The following is a 25,694-nucleotide window of genomic DNA, read 5'->3' as shown; positions in this document are numbered from 1 at the left end:
CCACGTACCTCGGGCTCGGCTGAAGCCTTCCAGGAGTTGCCCACCTCGGCCTGACAGAACCCGCCCGGCTCGCAATGTCGAAAACGCCATCATCAAAGGACAAAAACCAGAGCTCGATACACCTGCTTAAATGCTCAGATATACAATGGCTGCTAATACTAGTGTGATGGTCCCCGGCCCCTATGATACAGATACAGGCGTAGAGCAAGCAACAGATACGTACGTACACAAGCACTTGACCGTTATCGACTTTTGCTGGCCTTGGTCCAGTAAGAACTTATATAAGCTTTTTTTATCGGGTCGATCAATAGACTTTATCAAAGTCTCTTTGCCATTTCGCACATAACGCAATCACTCTCACCAAATAATCAAAATATAGTTCAGATTATTATTTGGGGAATTATACCGCGTGTTTTTTTTATTTGATTAAATACTTGTGAATGCGCGCGTCTATATTCCTCACTCCATTACGTGTCTGAACAATGCGCATCATATCAATGCTGAAAGACTGGTAATAAGTTCAATGGTTAGTTTTCTTGGTACGGGTCAAGGCGTTGGTCATTATTCGTCTGTACATGTAATAGTCCGTGGGACGAGGCTTTTTTTTCGCTCGCCATGCGGTCTGGTTCGCCGAATTTTATAAAACTTCACAGACATGTAGATTATTGTGTACCATATCGAAAAAAACTTTGTTCCCCGATCCACAGTTTGTTTGGGAATGAGAAAATCTCGGATAAAAACGCCGAAAATTCTACATGAGAAAAAATAAAGAAACAGCGCCCCCTATTGACACAGTCAGAAACCTTTTCTCGCGCAATGGCTGTCCGACTCCTCTAAAAGCGAAAAAGAAGTCTTGTAAACGAATCTAAATGGACATAAACGAAAAGTGCTGCTCAATCACTTAATAATTATTGATTGAACTGAAATGGAATCGAATTCTCTGGTAGCGAAACTGAAACGCATATTCAGAGCGATTCTCAAATTCAGACGAAAATGAATGACCGACTTTGAGAAGTAAATGAAAATTTTAGGAAATTTGCCGGGAAAACCTTTACCATTCGTCTTGTGCGGGTAAGAACTGTGCAGGTTTAAATCCCCCCCAACAAAAAGAATTAATAAATAAATGAATGGATTAAATCGGATTATATATGTTTTCCCGGCTATTCTAAAACGTTTATCATCATCACCGTTTCTAATATTCATAATCGCCCATCACCGCGATTTAGTGCACTTCCAACGTTTAATTTCGTCTTTTGTGTGACAATATTAAATTCAGTTCAAGCAATTCAAACAACAAGTACACGTTTTCGTACTGGAGTATCGATTTCGTCTAGTCTACGCCAAACCTTATAATTTTTAGTCAAGAAATTAAATTTGTCTATTTGATTTATAACCAACGAATTCGATTTCTGCATGCTGCCATTCGGCAACAGCTTAGACGAATTTGTTCTGTAATGATCTTCAATGGGAACTTGAAAGAGGTATTATCTGGCAAGCACTCATTGCGTGCGAAAATGTTTCTGACTGTGTGAATAGAGGGCGCTGCTTTTTATGTTTTTTTTTCTCATGCAGAATTTTCGGCGTTTTTATCCCAGATTTTCCCATTCCCAAACAAACTGTGGATCGGGGAACAATGTTTTTTTGATTTGGTACATCATAATCTACATGTCTAGAAAGTTTTATAAAATTTGGCGGACCAGATCGCGTATCTCGAAAACTAAAGCGTTTTCGGCCTCTCGTCCCACGAACTATAAACCAAACGATCGGCGGCATATATCCTCGCTATGCATGCAGTGCATTAAAGGGAATGTACATGTACATCATTGGATTTCGTGGTAATTTTCAGAAAATGAACTAGTTGTGGGGTTAGTATAATAGATCAAAATATTGTTACGCTGACATGTTTGAAGTTTTGTGTCCGAAAATGCTGGAAAAACCAAGAATAAACAAAAATGTTCAAATAGTCTGGTTAATTTTTATGCCGGAAAATTGTAAGGTAAGGGAACCAGTCTAGCTGGCCTGCACCCGTTCATAAACATATAACCAATAGCAAACACAATTTGGACGGAAACAATTAATGGTAAATATGGAGCAGTAAGTTGAAAAATAGTTAGGTTTTTCCAACGGGGGTCGGCCGATCACCGTTGGAAATGTGTACAAAAATACAATTTTCTTGAAAATGACCTCACACCAGGTGCCATAATTTTACAGAATGCTTTAGACTGTCATTTACCAACATCCTAGAAGGCATTTCGTAAAAACTGGGTGGTTTTATTTTTCGATGTTTGCAAATGTTGTATTTTCCCTTTAAAAATACAGCGCGAACAGCGACCTCATGCGGCCACTATTTTATGCAAATCAGTTGGACCCGATCGAACGCCTTGGTTCTATCGTCCATGTGAGGTTTTGGGGGTGGTGCTCATTATGCTAATAGCCTAAGTTGACCTTAAGTCGTTTTCTTATTGGTCAATCGTTGCGTGGAAACTTGCATAACATTTATTTAATAAAAACTATTTAATAGTAGTTAGCGAGCGGTGTGGCGAGACATGTACTGTACATAATACATGTAGACCGGGAGCTATATACTAGGTGAGTTTAATAAACAATTTGAGCACAAAAGGTTTGACGTTACCAGGCCATTGTCCGCCAGGGGGTAGTTCAGAAATGGCCATTCTTAAGTTAATTGCCCTAAGTCGGACGGGGGTCGGGGGACCAAGGTCAAATGTCCAAAATTTCGAGTTTAATTAACATCTCGCGTATACAAGTGCCGTTTTGGATGAAAGTGTTGAGATTGACCCCTGATACCAAAAATGTTACTTAAGAACGGTAAAAGGTCGGATAGAGTTACGATTTAAAGATTGTATTAATTTTATAAATATTTCATATACAAATGTACACGTATAATTATATCCTGGTTAATAGTGGAGCTGCTTAGGCGCCTTATTTTTGCCCAAACCGTGCCCAAATTTGTGATAAGAGCATGAATTCGGCGTGCAGAGCCAAAACGGTCTGAAAATCATTTTAAGAGGTGGACCCACCTTGCATCTTGCCGATTTCGGGGCGGAGCTTGACTTAAAAAAAGGGGGGGGGGGTGAAAGGAATAAAAACTCAGAAAAACTGTATCAAACATTCATTTTCCTTCTTTTTCAATGCCTTGAAATAAACTTGGACATGACATAAAACATTCTAGCATTTCAAAAGTCATATTTTCCGCCCAATTTGTGGGCGTGGTCTAAATGTGTAAAGGGGTGACGTATACGTAGTCTGATCCAATTGTGTCAAAATCGTGCATTTTTGTGACAAAACCATGAAAATTGGCAGGCCTGGTTGAACTTAAAATGGGATGAACATATTTTTACGGAATGGATATTGGAATTTACCTACTGTGGGGCAGAGCTTTATTTTAAAGGGGGCGCAAAATCTAGAAAAAAAACTGTATATGCAGCATTCAGTGTTCTTTGCTTCAAATAGGCGTAGCATGTGAAATAAAAACATTCTAACGTTAAACCACTCGTTACCGTCACTCATTTGGTAGGCGTGTCTTAAATTCTAGGCGATTTATGGAAGCACCTTGATTCAACGAGGCCCAGCTCGTCTTTTTGGTGGTAAAAAACACAAATTCTGCATTCGTTAACTATATATATATATTTACAATACACTGTAAAGACCGTGTTATAGGTATAGCATTTTGCCCCTTTTGAGGTGCTACATTTGAAAGTACATGTTTGGGGAAGAAAAGTATGCATACTGACTCAAAGTAATTTAATCTACTTCAATTAAAGTTGTAGTCCATCATTTTTAATTTGTGCATTTTGTTCGTTTGAAGCAACAAAAGTGCTCAAAATCTAAAGAACAACTAACTGAACAACTAACCTGATAAAGTTTCAGCTCAGCTTCAGCTGTATATATTCTGAGAAAAACAGCATTCTAGGATCTCAATTTCAAATCAAAAGTTGCTAAATCATTTTTTGAATTGCGCCTGAATTCAGCGTCCGAGACACCGTTCTCGCTGAGCCGAATGCAGCTACGCGATGTCGCGCAATGATCTGACGAATTATAGCAAACGGGGTGCGTGTGTGTGTGTGTGTGCGTCGTGCCAATGCTTGCGCGCGCTTCGCCGAATAACAAAACGAACTACTAACTTAAATTGTCCTACGGTGCCTCTTAAGGAGCACCGTTGGAAAGGCCTTCTTTTGTTGATTACTTCAAAATGACAGCTTGCCAGAAAGAATATTTTCACAGGGAGTTTAGTCCCCTTATTATCTTTCAACCAAGTATGTTTTTCAACAATAATTACGCCAGCTACTTTTCGGATATCTGCAAATGATGGACTATAGCTTTAAATATTTCTGATTTAGGGTTTCAAGTAATAGTATCCTGTAGCAATACATGTATATGTACATTAAATCAACTGTCAAGAGTCAAGATAAATGCAGTCAGTTTCCCGTTGTGGCTTATTGGATGATTTGTGATGACTTTGGGGGTGATCCCTGCTATATGCATCGTTTATGGCTTCTAACAAGCGCCTTCTGATTAAAAAAGACATTGACAAATTTTGATACCGCCAACATTTTGCTGGATAGCTATATAAAAACAGCACGCGGGAAACTTTTCTGAAACAACCTTCAACGTTAACTCACTTCTAAATTATACACGTTCATGCGCAACACTTTCATAGAGTAGTGGTACCAGCAGGTGCCAAACTTAATTTGGTCAAGGAACTTGTCATTAATCGATAGACCTGTACTCTTTTTACTAAATGCAAATGTTCCTACGTGCCTTTAGGGATGCTTGACGCCCTTAATGATATGAAATATTTGAATGACGGATCACCATTAAATTACTTTGAGCCAGTACAAAAATGTATGGAAAATTAATGCCCCTACTTTGACATGTTGCTCCATCTTAAAAGGGGGGAAATGCCTGTAACCTCTAATATTATCTTTACATTGTATTGTAAAAATAAAGTTAACGAATACAGAACTTGTGTTTTTACCACCAAAATGACGATTTGGGCATCGTTTAAATCATGCTGCTTTAATATACGGCCTTATATGTATTTATAGGCCGCGCCCACCAAAAGTGGTATAACGTTAGAATGTTTTTATTTCATATGCTACGCCTATTTGAAATTATATAAAGAACACTGAATGCGACACATACAGCTTTTCTGGATTTTGTGCACCCCTTTTAAAATAAAGCTCACATGGGCAAATTCCAAAGTGGATCCCTCTCGTAAAGATTACGTTAAGCCCATTTAAAGTTCAATCAGGCTTGCCAATTTTCTTGGTTTTGCCACGAAAATGCACTATATTTGTCACAATTGGATCAGACCACTGGTGTACGCCACCCCTTTACACATTTAGGCCACGCCCACAAATTGGGCGGAAAATATGAAACCGGAAGTAGTACAAAGTGGCATGTTTAGTGAAAGGGCGCTAGTAATGTGCGCGTGTTTACGACGCAGTCACTTTACGAACTGGATAGATACCAAAGTCTGACGTCAGTTGTGTTTGTTCTGGTTCACGCACTGGTTCGCGTGCACTGATTTTATGTCTTCACCATAGAGCTACATTAAATTACAAGAGCGCTAACTTCATGTACAAAGTGATACCTGCTGGGAGCATCCATGTTTGTACACAAACCTATGGAGAACTAGAAATTGTGTACGTATTTTGTACGTCTATTTGCATATCTGCGTTTGTATTCCATATCGGTGCGTCATCGAAGCCGATGCGCCCAAAACCGAAACGCACGATCAGCAAAATTAATGAGCGTTACATTTTGCTCTTCGCAAACAGCGCAACGCGTGCGCGTCCTTCCGCTGCAGATGCTGTTTGCCGTGACGTTTTTTGAACCGTCATGACGCGCTTAAATTGTTTGCGTATGTTCTACTTGCGAGTTGCATTTAGAGTACACTTTTAAAATTCAATCCATCTACAAACACCACATAAATTCAAAATGTCTGCGCCCAGAGCGGCTTCAAAGCTTCTCCGCGCGCAAGAACGAAGAGTTTAATAGCGCTCCAGTAATTTAATATAGCCCTATGGTCTTTTCACACCCTTGAACCAGAATACGCGGTTCACGTCGGTATCGATTTTCTTTTCAATCAGCTCCATAGGATGAGGAAGATATTCTGCTTTTCAACTGTCACTATAAAATGGAATGGATCCATTTGTTTTGGTAGACAACTTGTTGAAGGAATCCAATCTATGCTACTATCTATACTCAAAGCAATCTATACACAAAGCAATATTTAGAGCACTGAAATTAATGACCCTCCCTCATAATACCTCAGTAAATTGACATGGAAGGCAGTAGACATCCAAATTCGCCTGACAGAATTCTATAAATTGGATGCTCTCTGTTTACTACTGATTTTCTCTGACAACTTTCAAGTAATCGACCTTCCAAGCACAAAGAAAATTAATTTCCAGTGCACGAAGGAAAGCTAAAACCTTACGCATGATGGCCTGAAGTTATTCCTTGCCGCTGACTTCCTTTTACTGATCGACGGATCCTTTCAAATTCATTCGGTCAGCACTAAATGCTACCCTGACAACACAAATATAAAGTAACCATCCTTCCAAAGCACTGATTGATCCTTTTCAGATTCATTCGCTCAGCACAAACAGTTACCCTGACAACAAGATATAAACAATTGATGCTCGGATTTTTTTCACCGGTAAGTATACGTGGACGAGATTAAACTGTGGCACGGTTACGTAGTAGAGCAACTGTATCTGATGGTGCGCATGAGCGAACAAGACTGATCACACATTTTGAACGTTTACTAGTCACAATACCATATGCATCCGTGTGCAACATCAGTATATGTTACTTGTCTGTCTGATACTGGTTTAGTACGTTTGTTGTATCAGACAATTATATAACTGACATCAATGGTACCACAAACTGTGGAATTTTCCATCGACGAGACAGAATTGTATTCGGTTATATGACACGCATAACCACGACCGTAATAACCGGATTTATTAATTAAGGTGTAAAGGTGACCACTCCAAACATCACGCTTAAGGCCGGCCACACGATGAATGTTTTCATAGTAGGGCTTTTTCTGATTCTTCTGGCAAAAAGCTGCCATGGCCAGTGTCGACATTGGTTGACTCCCGAGTTACACTACTTTGACGATAACAAGGAAACGTCAGCAGGAACATGTAAGATAAAGTCATATTATCTTTAAAGAACCATCGGTTTCGTCTTAAAAAGCCTCGTTCAAATGTTCGCATATATATAAAACAAAGAATTTCTTTTGATCAATAGGCAAAATTGTTTATCTCTTCGATTTAACTAATGGATATCTAATAATTATAACTTAAAAAACACTTATATAAAGCCCGTAATTGCTGCAAATTTTGTTAACCAAACTTGAAGTCCAGAAACGGTCTCATTTTATTCGAGACTTTGGCTCTATTTGCTATTTACAAAATAACGTTTTACAGATGGTTCTGGGACGTTCAGCATCGTTGGTCTGCCGGCACATCAAAGTTCAACGTATCCCGGACTGTTAGCTGGTAACGCAGTGGACGGCAGTAGTTCATCAATGATCGGCTCTTGTTCACACACCTTTAGTAAGTCAGAACTGATGAGCATTAATAGTCAGTACGCTTGTATATGGTGGAATCGTGACCGACTGGTCAAAAAAAACCCCAAAAAACAAACAAACCACACACACACTTGGCAATTCTATTCGCTCTTTTCACACTTCCGCCATGGTCATGCAGAGCCTCGATCTGGCAATATAGCCGGTTCAGTGATTCCCGTGTCGGGGTTCAGATCACTGAACCGGCTATTTTTTATTGTGTAAAGTTGCCAAATCGAGGCTCTGCATGCCCAATGGCGGAGTGTGGAAAGAGCGAATTGCCCTAGAGAAGATATTTAGGATGGGTGACACCAGAAATTCTTTTGGGAAGGGTGCCTAATTTGTATCAATCGTAAATATCTGCCATGTTATATATTTATTCCCATATTTTGGAATATTTTTTTATATTTTTTTGCATTTCATGAAAAGTACATTTTGGGAATTCTACTGACCTATCCTTACTGAAATAACATTTTGTTAAGCATATAAGTGACTGGATAATTATGAGGACAACAGATCCAAAATGGTTGCCATGATACCCTAGAGTTGCGTGCATTTACCTGTTCTCCAAATATCATGAGCTTCAAATTCACAATGTTACTTACTGGCACATTTACTTGAATAAAACTATATGGCAAATCATGTGAACAATGATAAAATCATGATATTTAGCCCAGAAGAAAAGGGAAAAAAAGAGGTATCTGTAAATTGGGCTAACATTAAGCCGAAGGGTTGCCTAACGTAAGGGACTTGAACAAGCTTATACAAATCCCCAATATAAGACATTATGGCTGTTTATAATAATAATATGTCAAAGTTATCTTTTTTTTCTTTTAGGTACATTTGTAGATTTCCTTGTACTTGTTCAGGCCCTTCCCGTTAGGCAACCCTTCGCCTACTTTTTAGCCAAATTAACGGACACCTATTTGCCCGGCCCCCCATTTTTTAGGGGGTTTAAATATATGATGATGTTATCGTGGTTGCATGATTTTTCATATACATTTAGTTTAATTAGGGTAACTTTACCAGTATTTAGCAACTTTGTGAATTTGAAGCTCATCAATACCGAGGTTTGGCAAGACTATACTGGATGACATCTGGGGAAAGGTAAATGGGCACAAATTTAGGGTACAATATGGTAAGCCAGTTTGGATCATAATATTATGCTCATAATAATCAAGTCACTCATACATGCTTTAGAAATTGTTAACTTTTTTTTCTTTCTGGGGGTTATACAAGTTGACGATCCGGCTCCATGGTGGAGAGTCGATCTTGGAGTGGACCACTGCATCGGGAAAGTCCGAGTTCTGAATCGTGGAGTCTGCTGCAGTAAGTCATGAGCATTAAAATGATCAGGGCCGGGGGATTGGTGTGTCTTTATACTTAGCAGTGGGGCAGACATTGTACCCCCACGTAATTGTCGTATTCCTCTTGCCGATTTTCCCGATAATTGTACAGAAATGCTTATTATTTAGGAGTCTTTCTCATCAGTATCTACATTTTGTCGATGTACAGTAATATTACAAGAGGATTTTCATCATGTTTTTCCTTTTTGTAGTCAAAAGGGATACTTTTTAGCAAGTTTCTACAATACCAATTTAATTTGCCTTGAAATCTGCTAAGTATATTCCATGAGTCATTATACAAAAAGCCATTCAGAAAAAAAAAAACATTTGGAAAAAAAAATTTTTGGCAGTGAATTTGTCAAAATATTATGGCGTCCATTTTCGACGGGAAAAATTTACAATAAAAGCACTCCCAAATATAATTTCTTTATCACACTCTATCAACCTGGAATGCTGAAAACGCTTTTATAACGGACAACATGTCTTAAACGTGGGCTGTTGGCACACTGTAAACTTAGGTCAGCCTTTAAAAAATGTTAGTCAAAATGACTACTTAACTTAGTCAATCAATTTGACTAATAAATGTTTGCCTCTGTTAGTCAGATTGACTGATATTTGTAGTAGTCACATTAAGTGCTATATTGGAATATTTCAATTATTGCTAGTAGCTAGCTGTTGTGCCCGCCGTTACTCGTTATTGACGATTTGACGTATCGACATATAACTTACCGTTTGTGGGGGATGTGTGGCCTATAGTGGTTAGGGTTTGTAACTGTTATAATCAGAGGGTCAGGGGTTCGAGTCCAGCTGCTAACGTACTATATCTTGTCCTTGGGCAACCATTAGCTGGGGAGTAACCTGCGATGGACTATTGTACCATCCGGAGTGAAATAGAAATATTGCCAGCAAAGGCGGATCGGGGGGGGGGGGGGAGGCCAACGAGGACCATGGCCCCCCAAAACGAACCCATTTTTTTTTCAAGTGACGTCGCAATAAAGCTTAAAGGCAGGCACTACATACACCACCATGTTTTCCTAAAAAAACTTGAGTTAAAGTGGTCAGAATTTGCCTCAGATCGCACCACAGAGCATCTAAAACCCAAACATTTTTCGAAGCCCTTGAGCGGGACCTGAACCCTACGCCGTTTTTTTGCCCCCCCCCCAAAAAAAACAAAACAAACACACACACACCAAATTATGTTCTGGATCCGCCCTTGATTGCCAGTCGTTTCATGCTCTAAAGTCGGACATAAACTCCGGTCTGACGGGCCACATCTTACATTCGACTAAAGCAATTAGTCATCGCTTCGATTGAGTAACTGTGAAGGTCACATGACTGACTGATTAGACATCGGCGAATGACTAACTGTGAAATAACAGGACTAACTGATTAGTAATTTGAGACATCGGAGGATTTAGTCACAGAACTGTAACAAACTATTTATCAGGACTAATTTTAATTGCTCAAAATGACTAACGTATTTTTACATGATGAAGTTTAAACCAAATTTGTGGATACAATTTTAATTTGCAGGCGATCGATTGACAGGCGCTGTTGTCCGCGCTGGTAACAGCACCACTGTCACCGACAACCCGACTTGTGGCTCACCCGTCACCGCTGACCAAGCCCAACCACTCGGTGGTACCATCGACTTTGATTGCCGCCCGCAGTTGAGGGCGCGCTACATAAGCGTGGATATCCCCCACAGGGCTACCTTGCAACTTTGTGAGGTCACGGCAGAGGAAGTACCCCTTGATTGCTGCTTGGGTAAGAGCAATGGCGCATGAACAAAACTGCCAGTGAATGCGTACATGTACGGCATATTTTATTTCATCTCTCTTTACTTTAGCCAGTTTGTTTTAAGACGTCATTGATAGTATGACTTTGAATAGTTTCTACAACTTTGGAATTTATTAATTGACGAGACATATGACTTCGGGAATCATGCGTGTACAAACAAATGCATGCTTCGAAGTCAACAAGCATTGCTGTATTAATCAATGCAGTATTAGTTAGCTGCGGATAGCAGCTCTACAAGTACTCATGTCATTCCGTTAGTTCGTAGGTTGGTAAAGTTAGTTAGTTGGTTAGTTAGTTAGTAACAAACGTTCACATTGTTTATTGCCCCTACAAATTTTAACCGATTTCAACCAAAGTTTGTCAAAAGTAGCAGTAGCCCAGCCTCAACATTTCACATGATCAGACTGGGGTCAAAGGTCATCATGGAGTCAAGGTCAAAGCAACGTCAAATTTCAAATAAGCTCAAATAAGCTCAAATAAGCCCAAATGACAAAAGCAGTGCTGTCAACATGTTGGCCGTGGTCAAACTTTAAAATATGTCCGTGGTGACCTCTTCGCCTGACCTACCGTGAGTTATAGGGTCAAAGGTCAAAAGAGGTCAAATTTGAAAAAAAAACACCCTCAAATGACAAAAGTAGCGCTGTCAACATGTTGGCCTGCGTCAAACATTAAAATATGTCCATACAGCTATGGGGTCAAAGGTCAAAATAAGGTGAACACGCATTCGTTGGCCCGCAGCTCCCGAGATCTGATCGAGCTTGTTTTTTTAAGTACTTTGTTTCAAAACATTGTATGGGCCCTATTTGATTTTGTTGATACAAAATTTAGAATTTCGTTGCACAATACGTTGACTCTGAACCTTTAGAACCTCAAGGCCCCGTGCGGTGAATTTTTCTTAGGAACGAACACGTTTTATGCAAATTTCTACTCCTCTTAAAAGTTGGAAAACTATTTGACATCTCTTTTTGGTTCATCTTATTGAACAGTGCCTTTATTTCCATACTTTTCCGGACAAATGAAGGCACTAATGCTGTGATGTCGTTCCAGGAAGACACTGTTCAGTTAAGGGGTTTTCTGTTTAAATATTTACCCAAAATCTGCTCTTTGAAAACGTTTTGTGAGAAAATGATTTAAAATTGATATGAATTGACTTTATGTTTGAATGTAAAAAAATTAAACAAAATTGTAAAAATGAATAAAGATGTTATAATATTGATTCAGTTCTCGGAGCATGATTAACATTAAAATTATTCAAACAACTCAGTTAAGACTTTAGTTTCATGAGAAATTGACCTTTACAACATGGTATGTTAAAAAAGATACTATAAAATACTACACTACGCCGTATCATAAAAGTGGGTCTACATTGCGACAAAAATAAATCAATAAATAATGTATCAATAGCATTACATTGAAATGATTTTACTTTTTAATATTAGAAATAGTAATAGAACAATGTGAAAATACATTAATGAAGGTGTCATCTTTTCAGTTTTCGGAGCATGAGTGACCGTAAAACCTTATAACTCAGCTGCTATAATACTGGAAGATTGTACTGACATTTTGATGTGAAACTCAAGAAAAATATCTTTTTTTTTTCTTTTTTTTTAATTTTTTTTTTTATTCATCAGTGCATCAATAATTACCAATCAAATGAATTAATATTATAATAATCATACAATTCAGAAATGGCAGAAATAAATTATATATTGGTGACAGAGCGAGAAGGAAACATAGAGTTACATCAATGGATACCATTTTCTTTGATGGGTAGCTCATTTATCCCTTCTAGTTGCAATATAAAATTCAATTCTCTCCATCATTCTAACTAGATTCATAAAATGGTTAATTTGAGGAGGCTTCTCTTCACACTTACATTTATAAATGAACTGTTTACCCAAGATAATTACATAGTTAACAAAAAGGTCTGGGTCATAAATATTATAACCAAACATAATAGAAAATTCTGTAAGGACAATATTGACTTTACAAATTGACGTAAACCATTCCTCCACCTTTTTCCAAAAACATGAAACAAAAGGACAATGAAAAAATAAATGATCATTTTTCTCCAGAACGGTTTTACAAAAGGTACAAAAAGGGGTATCAGACAGACCAATTTTGTGGAGAAAGTCATTATTTACCTTTAACCTGTGTAAAAATTTAAATTGGAACTCTCTCACTTAACATCCAACGCACATTTAAAAGGTAGCATAAAAACACGGTTCCAATCATCTTCATGTACCTGATACATCTCGGTCCATTTATCAATAATTTTACACGGGATTGTTCTAATTTTATCCATTAGGAAATTGTAAACTTCTTTGACAAAAAAGGTTTTTGTTAAAGACAAAGTAGTCTGAATATCACACAAATTTCTGCCTGAATTGACAGCACACTTTTGCTCATGAATATGGAAATTTGCATTAGCACAAAAACAAAAAAGGCACCAAACTGCACTTAAAATGGCAAAATGAAAATTGAAAATCAGGTTTGGTGTGACACAAATGCGCACTTACAAGGACCGCATTAAAAAGATACATTACGTGGGCCATTTAAGCTCTTTGAATATTATAAAGACAAAAATGAATTAGTTGATAGGTTCAAAAAGACAAAAGATGTTTATAGCCTGTATTTAGGAAGTGGACAAGACAAAAAGGAACTTTTAAGGGCATGTAGCTTATGTAAATATTAATTAATTGTAAAGAGAATGTTTTTAATTTTGAGATCAATGATGGATGCAGCTTTGTTAAAACATTTCGGGGGAAAAAGGAAATCTTGTTGAAATTGCTATTTATTTCAAAATCAAAAAGAAATAAGAAAGAAAAAAGAAATGATATCAACTTGACTGGATCCTTTAATGATTTAAAATCAATGTGAATTGACTTTATTTTTTAATGTAAAAAGTAAACAAAATTGTAAAAATTAATAAAGATGTTATAATATTGATTCAGTTTTTGGAGCATGATTAACATTAAATTAGTCAAACAACTCAGTTAAGACTTTAGTTTCACGGAAAGTTCCATGAGAAATTGACGTTTACAACATGGTATGTTTTAAAAAAGATACTGTAAAATACTACACTACGCCGTATCATAAAAGTGGGTCTACATTCATTGCGACAAAAATAAATCAATAAATAATGTATTAATAGCATAACATTGAAATGATTTTACTTTTTAATATTAGAAATAGTAATAAAACAATGTGAAAATACATTAATGAAGGTGTCATCTTTTCAGTTTTCGGAGCATGAGTGACCGTAAAACCTTATAACTCAGCTGCTATAATACTGGAAGATTGTACTGACATTTTGATGTGAAACTTCAGAAAAATATCTTAACGGTTACAAGAAAATTAACAGCACCAAGATTATCAACAACATGGAAAGTGTATTTTTGCATGTTAGTGTATATTCACTCCAACCCTTAAAAATTATGGTTTGACATTCTGTAGGATAATTAAAGATACTTTGGATAGTTCGTTGTCACCCACAACAACGGGAAAGGTTACCAGTTTTTCGCATAATTATTGGCAACATGCAGTGGAAATTTCTCTGATAATTCATCCATGCATGCCAGCGTTGTAGTACTCGTACTCGGTACTCGTACTCGAGTACTACTCGGGTACTTTTCTTGGAGTACTCGTACGCGTACGTTGAGCACTCGTACTCGAAATGACGGTACTCGTACTCGAGCAGCAGAGTACTCGTACTCGACAAGTCGAAATTGTAGTCGATCATCAAGGTATACTCGTACTCGAATAGCAGAGCTCGTAAAAAGGCTATAGCTTAATTGACTTACCAAGGCCTTTATTTTATCGATACTTTCAGTTTGAAATGGTTGATATTGGCTGGCGGAGAAATAGAAGTTTCCTGACTTTCCTCTGCGCGCGTCCGGTCAAACACAATTAACAGCTAGCCGTGATTGGGTCTGTATATCGGTCTGATGGGCCAGTTGTTCGATTAACCATACGACTTACCACGATTCTGCAACGTTGCACGCAGTGGCGTATCCAGCCGGTGGGGGGGGGGGGGGGGGCACTTTGCCCCCCTGGCGGATTTTTTTGGTCAGCAATGATTTCAATGAATGTTTATAGAGTTCTTCTGACATTAATCCTACCAAAGAAAACCCTCAACAACCATTACAATGCGCCGTGAAAATGTCCATATAATATATAGTGTATACATAATAATTGTCAGTTTTGAAGAGCGCCCCCATTTGGAAGACGGGTACTAGCCCCTAGCAAAGCACATGTTGGTGGAGTGTCAAGCTCTGTATTCATTGCGAATTGAGGCATACGTGTTATGGCTACATCGTTGATGGATGACTGACGGTTGAGGACGGTATTGAAGTATTCAGCCCATTAATCCCACATATTGGCCTTGTCACTATAGCATAGTTGTCTTATCTGCGCTGAGGAGGGTGTGCGCCGGGCCACACGTATTTTGTCCCGTCGAACACAAATTCATGCTGTAGTTCGATACTTTTTTTATTCTTCAGGTCTTCTATTTCATGAATCGCGAAAATATGGTTATACCGTGAATTGCCTGAGACTGCAACTGGTCCTTAACAGAACACCAACCGGTCTCCCAAATATGGCTTCAAGTGCATTCTTCTGCGGTCTCTGTACTTTTACTATAGACTTAATGACAAGTCGTAAGGTAGTCGTATTTTGTCTGTGAACTTCAGGAGAACTCCATCGGGGCGGCTGGTATAAGACTAGTACGTAATCGGCCGGGTTACGACAAATCTAACGACAAATCTAATGTTCTCGCACCGTTATTCATATATATGCAAGCAGCGCAATACAATCGAGATCCAATCGCGCACCGCTGTGCAAATGAGGACTCATTCATTCCGTTACAAGGGGAGTTCTTCTCAATACGCCGGAGAATTTTGCAGATCAGTGGACGTTTGAACGGCCAAAACTCTCAGTTTGGTCAATTGTGTATAGAAATAAAATTTATCGTGATATAATCGAATCGTATGTGCCCTATAACGAATTTTGTAATGTTACACAACACTAAGTACAAACCCTCGAAGTAATGAGAATGACCTTCCCTAGCGGCCGAGAATGCACGCTGGAATCGGAGTGCTCGCATAGAATTCGCTATATAGCGATTCAAAATACTCCCATATGTTGTGTACAAAATAGAAAACGTTTTCGCCAAGTCGCTTATTGAACATCAATAGTCAGCATCATTTGGTATGGGAACCAGGCTACGCGCATTGCAGTGATATTTTGCGTGCGTGGAGCCAGTAACCGGTAACGTACGTACTTTAACAATAACCGACTTGGCACCAAGCCTATACTTTTACACTATCCAGTTTTTATGTAGACAGCAGTGCCCCCTGAGCTCTAAAAAGTGCTCAGAAAGCGCCCTCTCGTTTGCGCACGGAGCCTATAGTTCACAAAATCCTCATGGTGATATTACATTGTAAAAAAGTCATACATACAGATCCGGTCAACAGAATGTTCATGCTTCCTTTATGTGTGTTATCATTTTACAAAAACACAGTTCAATTTCCGATCCAGACAGCATCCGGGGTCTGCTAAATTCATCATCCCGTTGTGTGGTTTATGAAGGGATCTCCATCGTCTGTTAACAGTTTTCTCACACTATTTTGGGGTCAGTTTTTTTTTTACAAAAGGTTTAAAATTTTTAATTCAAAAGGGGCAAATTGAAAAGAGCCAATAGAATATTGTCTTTTACAAGGTTTTCATAAGACCTTAATCCAAACAGCTAGCACTAGCTAAGTAGTAACGACGGACAGTATTACTGTGACACACATCGCATAACGAATCATCGCTAACTTCGCTAAACCAAATCTGAAACAGAAACATGATTTTGTGTATTTGGCTGGCAGCTTGCTGTGGGTTTAAGTTTAACTGACTGTTGATACATAATAAACTACAGACACTAACGTTTGTGAGTTGTCCTATAAATCTCTTAAACAAACAAAGCTAACTCAGTGTGGTCAGCTGCCTGATGCTGTGAACCGATTATACTGCTAATAATACAATCCCTTTTGTATGAGTTAGTGTCAGCTCTTTCTTTTTTGGCCGGAACTTCTGCATTTCGTTTCGACCTTAACGAACAAAACACCGACTGCCGGTGTCATATGAAAATCGGACTCCTGTGAAATCTGAACTCTTATACCCTATTATTGGTTTAACCCTCTCACTTGACCGGCCATTCTTCATTATTGCACTTAGGCATGCGCAATACTTCCAATGAGTCCGTGTTTCCTAGATCCTAAATTCACGCTACACCGGTTTTGGGTAAACCGTGGCATTTGAGATATTACGGGAATACGTAGGGTACAGTGCATCCGTTAAACATGCGCGACTTTCACTACACACAGAACATACACGATGTGTTTCGCATCGCGTAATATGTCCCTGGCCCTGTGCGCACGAGCCTGGACTCATCGTGACTGAAACTGATAGTTTGTTGGAGAGTCGGGTGTTTCACAACAAAAGATAGAGCGTCGTAGGCGTTGATCACCACACTCTCAGCAGGCCTCCAACACTCAAAGCGTGCCTGACAAATTTTGATTGTTGCGTCGTGGGTTGGACTGGTGATGGATTCCTCCAGGGAGTATCGCCCGTTGCTCAACAATTTGGACACCAGGCATGCCCAGCCTGCTTACACTGGAAGTGAGATCTTCCCACTGGAAAATCCTACCGGTGGAGCCGGTCCTGGGCCTTCTGCCAAGTCGACGAGAGGCAAACCCTGGCCGTGGATCGTCTGGTTTCTGTTGAAGATCATCGGACTGTACAACTACCGGCGCATTGTGACGCGCCGGCCGTGCCATCTCTGCCTCTTGGCCGCCGTGCAGAGGCGGCTCCAGCGGGCCAATGGGGAGGAGGCTGATACCGGCCGGTGCGGCCTCTATCCCGGAGCGGAGATGCCGATGAACCATGGTGAAGACGGCGATGATGATGGAGATGATTACAAAGAGGAGCAACTGGTCTGTCTTGTGGACGGCAACATGAACATGGTATTCGATGAAGACGGTCCGCGGAGTCCTTCCGACGAGGTGTGTGCAGTCTGCCGGAGTGAATGGTGGGATGCGCGGGGTAGGTTCCGCCCGTACTCGGAAACCGATATCGGTAAGTGTCAACGCAAACAACTAGGCTACATACTCGGCTTTAACGAAAATAAGGTTTTAATTTCAATGTTTAAATATTGTGTTTTTCTTATAATGATTTGATAATTATGTAGGCAACGACATTGAAATAAAGTTGTTCAGGTCCATAGTTTAAATATTTTGCTTCATGGGGGAGAGTCAGTCCCGCATGATGAGATCAGTTATTTCATCGAAGTTACTGCTGTCGATTGCATTTAAAGGGAATATACAACATTTGTAAACATAATAAAGCTACCAAATTATCATCACGAAGTACCTTACTAGACTGTTAGTGAATGACAGTGTAAGGAATCCTGTAAAATCATGGCACCTGGTGTGCTGACATTTAAAAAAAAAAGTTTTTTTTTTTTTTATCAATTCCAACGCTGGTCGGCCAATCAGCCTTGGACAAAAAATTACCTTTTTTCAAATACTGCTCCCAATGTATTATATTAGTTAGTCCGCATTTTTTTTTGGGCAGTCGATTACACACCTTTGAATGGGTACAAGCCAGCTAGCCTGGTTCCCTGACCTTACAATTCCCCGACGTCTATAAATTGCTCCGTTTCATCTTTAGTGGGGTCACGGAACCAGACAATAAGAACATGATTGTTTTTCTTGGTTTCTCAGGCAGGTACGAACACAAAACTTCAAACAAGTCAGTGTAACAATAATTGCTATAAAATACCAACCCCAAATCATCCATTCCTGAAAATTACAGCAAAAGCAAAAGTTGTATATTCCCATTAAAAGGAAAGTTTGATTAAGGACATGTAATATTTTCTTTGCAGCATGCTAGAAAGCTGTAAGTTGAATTCTGTGTTTTTCTTGTATCTTTTTACTTCCTCAAATCCCGCACTCGATAAACCACGTTTATCACACACAATATTTTACATAATGTGGAGGTCAACAATGTGTTGAGTGCATCTTACGAGTTAAACATGTTCGAATATTTTCAAAAATGTCCAAAAGTGGCAATGATAAGCGTTAATTTGCATCTGCAGCAATATAAAATTTGTCGATTTCCGGTTGAAAGATTTGTAGCCCGAAAAAATGGGGATAAAGGCAAAAAAAAAAAAATCGGTCTCTGGTCAGACAGAAGTTCCAGAATTGATGCGGCGACGCGGTTTTTTTTTTTGGGGGGGGTGGCTTTTTTTTTTCAAGCTTGAATTGTACAGACAAGGTGGGTACTATTTTGCTTTTTTGTGTCCTCATTATACATTGGTGTCCATACTTTGCCTTGGTGCCCTTTATCATTTGCCTTGGTGCAATTTCCCCATTCCTTGGTGCTCCTTGGTACAAACATTTGAGGAGGTGCGGCAATAGAGGGCGCTGTTGTAGCTTCCGTGTTAATTTGAAGAAAAAAAAAGGTTGACGCGCATGGTTAAAATCGACGCGCGCGCTGACCAGAGACCGAGTACTTTTTTGGGCCTAAAAACCACTTTTTTCCAACTTATTTCAAAACAAAAGTAATCATTCAATTTTAATGTAAATTATTGAACATTCTTGTCGTTAATTTGCGAAGGGATGAAAATAATCTGTATGCGCTATCTTTGTGTCACAACTGACGCAGTCGAAATCAACTTTTAATCAATAGAGGTTTCCCATTTAGAGGTGTTATACACACTCTAAAAAAGCATTAGTCAAATTTGACTAGAAACCAGTTAAATATGACTAGCCATTCAGGGTCAGCTGGGTGCAACTGAAAATCAGTCAATCTGACTAGATTTTTCCAGTCAGTATTATTGACTTGGAAAAAGTAGTTATGCCAATAACTGAATTTCGAGTCGAACCCAACTACTTTTTCTAGTCACAGTATGAAACTTTGCATGTTTAACTAAATTCCTAGTCAATTTTCAATAACTAGGAAAACCAGTCAATATTTTGACTAAGTTGTTTTTAGAGTGCACGCAGTCTTTATACAGAAACGATGAAGGTCATTTAAATATTATAATAGCAACAGAACTTTCGAAACACGGTCACGTCATCAAACGCAGTACGTTTTAGTTTCCATGTAATGTTGTTTCAGACCACCATGGGCGTCGCCAGGATTTTTTCTAGAGGGGAGCAAAACATAATTTTCCCAAAACATTCCTGTATTTCTCAACATTTTCTCGATTTATCACTTTTTGAGGGGGGCAGGGACATTTTGCCCCCCCCCCCAACTCATTAAATTTACACCACTATGACTTCGCACCTCTTTTTTTTTTTTTTTTCTTCCTTTTTTTTTTTTTTTGCTTTTCCGGGGGGGGGGGGGGGCAAGCGCCCCCCTTGCCCCCCCCCCCGTCGCGACGCCCATGCAGTCCACTAAACCATTCAGCCACATTTTGTTTTCTGTACTTCAGAATAGAACATGGATGGTTTCAAATGTGCATGATAAACCACCACACAATAATTATGGTGGGGAATCCTTTTTGTTGTTGAAAATACACGTACTTTGGTGGCAGTTTTGCATGTCGGCAACCGACAGGCATGACGCCACAGGTGGCATAAAATAATGGACACAAATCAGATATAAAAAATGTGCCGAGCGAAACCTGGTTAAAGCTTATTAATCATGTTAGAACATTTTGCAATAGTTGCAACTATCTCAACTGTTCATGCCTAGCATGAACAAAAAAGTGCTCAGGATTTTCCCCGGCACCGCTTAACATCTCACTCATTTTGCAGCTATTTTAGAGATAGTCATGCCACTAAACTCCCTGTGAAATAATTCTTTCTGGCATGCTGTCATTTTGAAGAAAACACTAAGAGGTCATTTCCAAAGACGCTTCTAAAGACGCATTTAAAAAAAAAATCCAATAGTAATTCGTTTTTAATTTGGCGACTGCTGGCGCGCGCAAGCGTTGACACGACGTACACACTACACAGGGCGGCAGCTTCATTTTGTTGGTTCAGTGCCTGACATGATCGCGTAGCTAGCTGCAGCAATCTTGCAATCGGCTGAGTGAGAACGTCCCTTCGCTCGTACCCCCCCCCCCCCCGCCCTGCAAACAGGACGCTGGGATACTCTGATGAATTCAAGCTCTGATTGGTTAGATTTTGCGTGACCTGTGACCTGCGTGTCATCACGGTCATGACAATCCCCTCACTTGCTCAGGCTCCGTTTCGAATCACAAACGGTCGGATTGCATTATGCGACGCTCAAAATTTTGTCCACATGGTCCGCAATGAAACAGAAATCCAATCGGATATGGAATGTACGCATTTCTATGAGAATTTTTGGATAGCATTTGCGCACATTGTCTAACTGCGGTCTTGAACAGCTGCAGCCAGATGCTTTATACATAGGTCATAGGCCACTTCCTTCACAAGATTCTGTGAAGCTCATCAGAGTATCCCAGCGCCCTGTTTGCAGGGCGGGGTGTACGAGCGAAGAACGTCTCCTGGACGCTGATATCGGGCGCTATTCAAAACATGACTCAGCAACGTTTGAATTGAAATCAAGATCTCAAAATATTTCTTTCTCTGAATGTACTGCATTCAATGAGCTAAAACTTTATCAGGTTAATTGTTAGGCACCCTTCTTAATATTTTGAGCACTTTTGTTGCTTCAAACTAAAAAAAATACACAATAACAAATGATATACTCTATCTTTAGACTATAGGCTTTGCTCAAACACTTAGATGTAATTTGGCTTAAAATGGCGTCCATCGTCTTCCTATAGGTGTCCGGAAGTGGAACCACTGCGGCAGTGCAGTACTCTCTCTCATCTGGCCCTTGACGCTGATTGGTCTCATCATGTACGACTTCTGCTACTATCTCCATGACTACTGGGGACAGGAGAAGCAACTCATCCGCCTCATTAGCTACTCCACCTTCCTCTCATTCAACTTGTCCAGCCCGCTCATGAGCCTCGTGGCCAACATCCAGAACATGATGGTGGATCATCGGTGGTCGAGTAGGCGCCGCGGCTTCAGCTGGTACGAGTGCCTGGGCGTGCGGTACATCGTGAAACGCCTGCAGCACTTGGGGCTGGGCGAGCAGGGTCTGGTGTACAAGCCGTACCTCACGGTGTGCATCGTTTGGCCAGTCGTAAACGGGGTATACCGCGCTCTCATCTACTACATCTTCGTTGAGAACAAATCCAGGAATACCCATATTCAAATCTCCCTTGCCGCGGGCGCTGTGGGCATGGTAGTCTGGGGAAGCTTCTGTTATCTGATGCTCCTGATGCGTTTGTCCTTTCAGAAGCAGCAGCGCTTGGAGCTGTCCTTTCTCTGGCGTCACGCGGGGCAGCTTGACGTCTGCAGGGGCCGGCTGGCTCTGTATGCCCAAGATCTAGGTAGCATGTGCAGGCTTGTCTCCGTTTGGGTCATCATGGTTGTAGCGGTCTCCACTTGGTCTTTCACCACCCAGATCTCCTGGGACTACCTGGTCATCAGCAACGACCTCAAGTTCCACAGTGCGACCCTGGAGGTCAATATCAACTTGATGATCTGGTCCGAGAACTTCATGTTCCTGATCCTGCCCCTGGTGGCGCTGGGCGGCTTCGACCTGAACAAAACTTGGGTTCAGTTCGTCAGAAACGTCAGCCAGATAAGGTCGGAGGCCCATGAGGTTTTTTGGGACAAGCTTCTGGCCTTCTGCGAGGAGCAGTCCCCAGTCTACAGGGTGGAGACCCTGACACTGATGTTCTCTGCTTTGGGTCTGTTCCTTGGTCTGCATTTCGGGGACCAGAATGTTGAGTACTGGATGAAACAAACACCTAATGTCACCATGGTGGATCCCATTCAGGCCGATATAATGCCACCAATCTAATAAACTTAAACAAGGCATTAAACGTATGCACTTCCTTCTGGAGAATCACGTCTCATAATTGTAGAAAATGTTTAAAGTAGCTGCTGCTATGCAAAAAGTTGTAATAATGCCTGCTATGTAGAATTATCACAAGGTAATTGAATGATGTTTATGTTTTTCTTTCTCTAGAACTCTGTTTCATAAGTTAAAACCAAATGTCTAAAAGCAACTGTTTATTATTCGCATGTCAAGGTGGGGACTCTGTAGGCCGGGTCAAATGAAGGTGGTAGGGTGGTTACCCCCCCCCCCCCCGACTGACCAACTTTAATTTGTTAAAGTCATAATAGAAAATCAATTAAGTTCACTGCAAATCTTGATTAATTTCTCCGGGCCTTTCGTGTTGTTATAAGTCGACTTACCGCCCCCCCCAGAAATAAAATCATGAACTTCCCGTCCCAGCCACCCCCGAATCCTGAATTCGCCACTGAGGCCCTACACGCAATGACAACCCAACGGTTATATATCGGTTTCAGAACGATTAAACGAGGCAACAAAAATGCAAGCAAAAGTAGTTGGCCAACTTGTGCAATATTGTACAATCCATAAACCTAAACTGAAAATGCGAATTTCTTGAACACTTACTTCCTGTTAGTGAAGTGCACGTAATTTATAGTTTAAAGTCAACGATACGAAAATGCAAGTTGCGTAAGCAATTCAACACTCCCGAGTTATTAGGGGAAAATCAAGATTGTTGTGATAAAATTGGCAATACCTCACATTTAAAAAAAAACCTGTCCTACCAAAATTATCTACAGTCGGTCATACAACATTGTTTTACATCATGTTTTTTTTTCAGTACCGTATACAAAAGGCTCTGCGTCAGAAGTTATTACTTGTCTAAAATCTTTCAAGATACATGTAAAACTTCTTAAGGGCTATGGAGCAGTGTTGTAGTCGAGTACTTTTTATTGAGAACCGAGTACTGCTGAGTAATTAGGTAACCGAGTTCGAGTACTTCTGAGTACAAGTACAGGTTTTCGAGTACGGTACTTGTACTTCAGTACTTCTATTTCCGAAAACAGCCAAACAGCAAATGGTTCATTGTGTGTAATTGGCCCAGGCCCAGTCAGACCGTTTTACAGACCGACTCATCACGGCTAGCTGCTAAAATGTGTTTGTCCGGACGCGCACAGAAAAAAATCAGGAAACTTCGATTTCTCCGCAAGCCAATCAACCATTTCAAGGGCAGGTATCAATAAAATAAGGCCGTGCTAAGTCAAGCATTTTGTTTTCGAGTACTGCTATTCGAGTACGAGTACTTTGATGATCGAGTACAATTTTGACATGTCGACTTCGAGTACTTTGCTGCCCGAATACGAGTACTGTCATTTCGAGTACGAGCACTCTGAAAAAAGTACTCGAGTAGTACTCCAGTATACGAGTACCGAGTACGAGTACTACAACACTGTTATTGAGTCTTTCGGGAATTCCGTGTAAAAAGAATGAACGTTTTGCTAAATTGCTAACTATATTAGGTATTATAATGGAGTTAATTTTCCTTACATATTTGTGCATTGCAATGAAAGCTTTACAGCCTTATGAACAAAAATGTTATAATAATTCACCCTAAAAAGGGCCGGGCGGATTCCGCCCCTGCATTTTTAAGCAATACTTTCGCCAAACGCGCGTTTCTCGCCGGGAGCTTTCATGACTTTCTAGTTTTAAGTCTAGCGTGTGTTTTGATACCAAATCTATGAATATTGATCTTAGGGGTCACTGCGCTCCTAAGGTTATTTTTTTATTAAGCTTGTCAAAACAAACAGCCGTGTAATTTCGCTTTTAGAGTTCGCTTCATGCTGAATATTAATAAAGGACATGTCGAATCTAATTTTGGAGGAGTGTTGTGTAGTAGTGTTACTTAGCGCACAGTGTACAGAAACAATGAGGCTGCCAATACATGCCCCATTTACAAATGTCGGCTGCTTTCCAGCTGTACCTTTGGGTTTATTATTATTTGGGCCAAAAGATAAAGATGAGTGTAACTTCGTGAAAACAACAATGACCAACCTCGTCCCCAGCGCTTACTTTATTTCCAACCTCGTTTCCAATAGTAAGTCCTGGATAGGAAACTTTCTTCCTGTATCCTGATTCGAAACCGTTATGGATTTATATCGTGTACTTGGTGTTGTCATTCACAACGTGCAGTACGTGTTTTCGCGATCATTCGTCCACGGCTTCTCGAAAATACTCATTTCCTTCCCAATTTGTTCATATTAATATGGCAAGTGATACTGCATGTTGTCTCGATAAGATCGTTACAGTTTAATTTTTAAAAAAATCGTGTTTTCTTAGCTCACGCCATGCTCGCGCTGCGACAATTTAGTGTTTTTACCCCCGACACCGCATACAAACAAAAACGCTAATGTAACGCACATGCAGGCACCAGACTATTCCTCATTTGCATATGTGTTCAAAAATCTTGCACATGCAAATGATCCATTACCAGGGTGAGAGAGCAGGTATAGTGATGGGCGCGTACTGCTCGACACCCTGGGAACGAGGTTGGAAAATGACCGATTCAGCGCACAGTGTACATGTTCATGAGTGTTATACTACTTCGTGAAACGAAAATCATTCGGTTCTGTAATACGCGCGCGTAGCACGATCTCAAGTCCACTTGGGTGTTACTTCGTGGTGTCGCTGACGTAATGTTTACCCCATAAACCTTCATATGATACTAATATCTCCCACCCACAATCAAATTGCGGAAGTTGATAAGATATTTTGGCCTCTGAGAAACAGGATAACCTTTCAGTATATACAACGACATATTGATTTCCTGTATATGCATTGTGCCTGCAGTTGAAAGGAAGTAAAGTCAGTGTGCCTGTTTGGAAAAACAAGCGAGAAGAATAAGATGTTTATAAATTGAACGTTCACCTTGTATCTATTTCAAAACAGGAACGTATATACCATGTCACATATTGTTTACACAATTTGATCTTGTGGTCATCACTGTGCACCAGCTTTCATCAAACAACTCTCTTCTGGACTGCATGTGTGTCTCT

At 40.0% G+C, this 25,694-nt stretch overlaps 3 protein-coding genes across 4 annotated transcripts in view; 2 read left to right on the top strand and 1 right to left on the bottom strand.

The window, feature by feature from the left end:
• The window catches only part of LOC119735090 (4-aminobutyrate aminotransferase, mitochondrial-like), a 33,811-nt gene extending 33,488 nt beyond the window's left edge, over positions 1 to 323 (bottom strand). The window contains exon 1 of one of the 2 annotated variants that reach the window (XM_038208787.1): positions 9 to 323. In XM_038208787.1, the coding sequence (XP_038064715.1) occupies positions 9 to 93 (85 nt within the window). In that variant the 5' untranslated portion in view covers positions 94 to 323. The remainder of the gene's footprint in view (positions 1 to 8) is intronic. The other variant, XM_038208786.1, reaches the window with a different exon arrangement.
• A 6,728-nt stretch (positions 324 to 7,051) lies between these two features.
• On the top strand, positions 7,052 to 11,967 carry LOC119735104 (fucolectin-1-like). The gene is made up of 4 exons (XM_038208805.1): positions 7,052 to 7,178; positions 7,464 to 7,592; positions 8,843 to 8,932; positions 10,483 to 11,967. Exons 1-4 carry the CDS (start codon positions 7,052 to 7,054, stop codon positions 10,734 to 10,736), a joined length of 600 nt encoding a protein of 199 aa, XP_038064733.1. The 3' UTR covers positions 10,737 to 11,967.
• A 5,046-nt stretch (positions 11,968 to 17,013) lies between these two features.
• LOC119734926 lies at positions 17,014 to 23,174 on the top strand. Its single transcript, XM_038208567.1, has 2 exons — positions 17,014 to 17,868; positions 21,554 to 23,174. Exons 1-2 carry the CDS (start codon positions 17,337 to 17,339, stop codon positions 22,645 to 22,647), a joined length of 1,626 nt encoding a protein of 541 aa, XP_038064495.1. The 5' UTR covers positions 17,014 to 17,336; the 3' UTR covers positions 22,648 to 23,174.
• Positions 23,175 to 25,694: the final 2,520 nt, after the last annotated feature.

Source organism: Patiria miniata, unplaced genomic scaffold (genome assembly GCF_015706575.1).
Source record: "Patiria miniata isolate m_02_andy unplaced genomic scaffold, ASM1570657v1 HiC_scaffold_28, whole genome shotgun sequence".
NCBI classification, from domain to species: domain Eukaryota; kingdom Metazoa; phylum Echinodermata; class Asteroidea; order Valvatida; family Asterinidae; genus Patiria; species Patiria miniata.
Note: the sequence above shows the minus strand (reverse complement) of the source record. Positions and strands in the feature narration are given on the sequence as shown.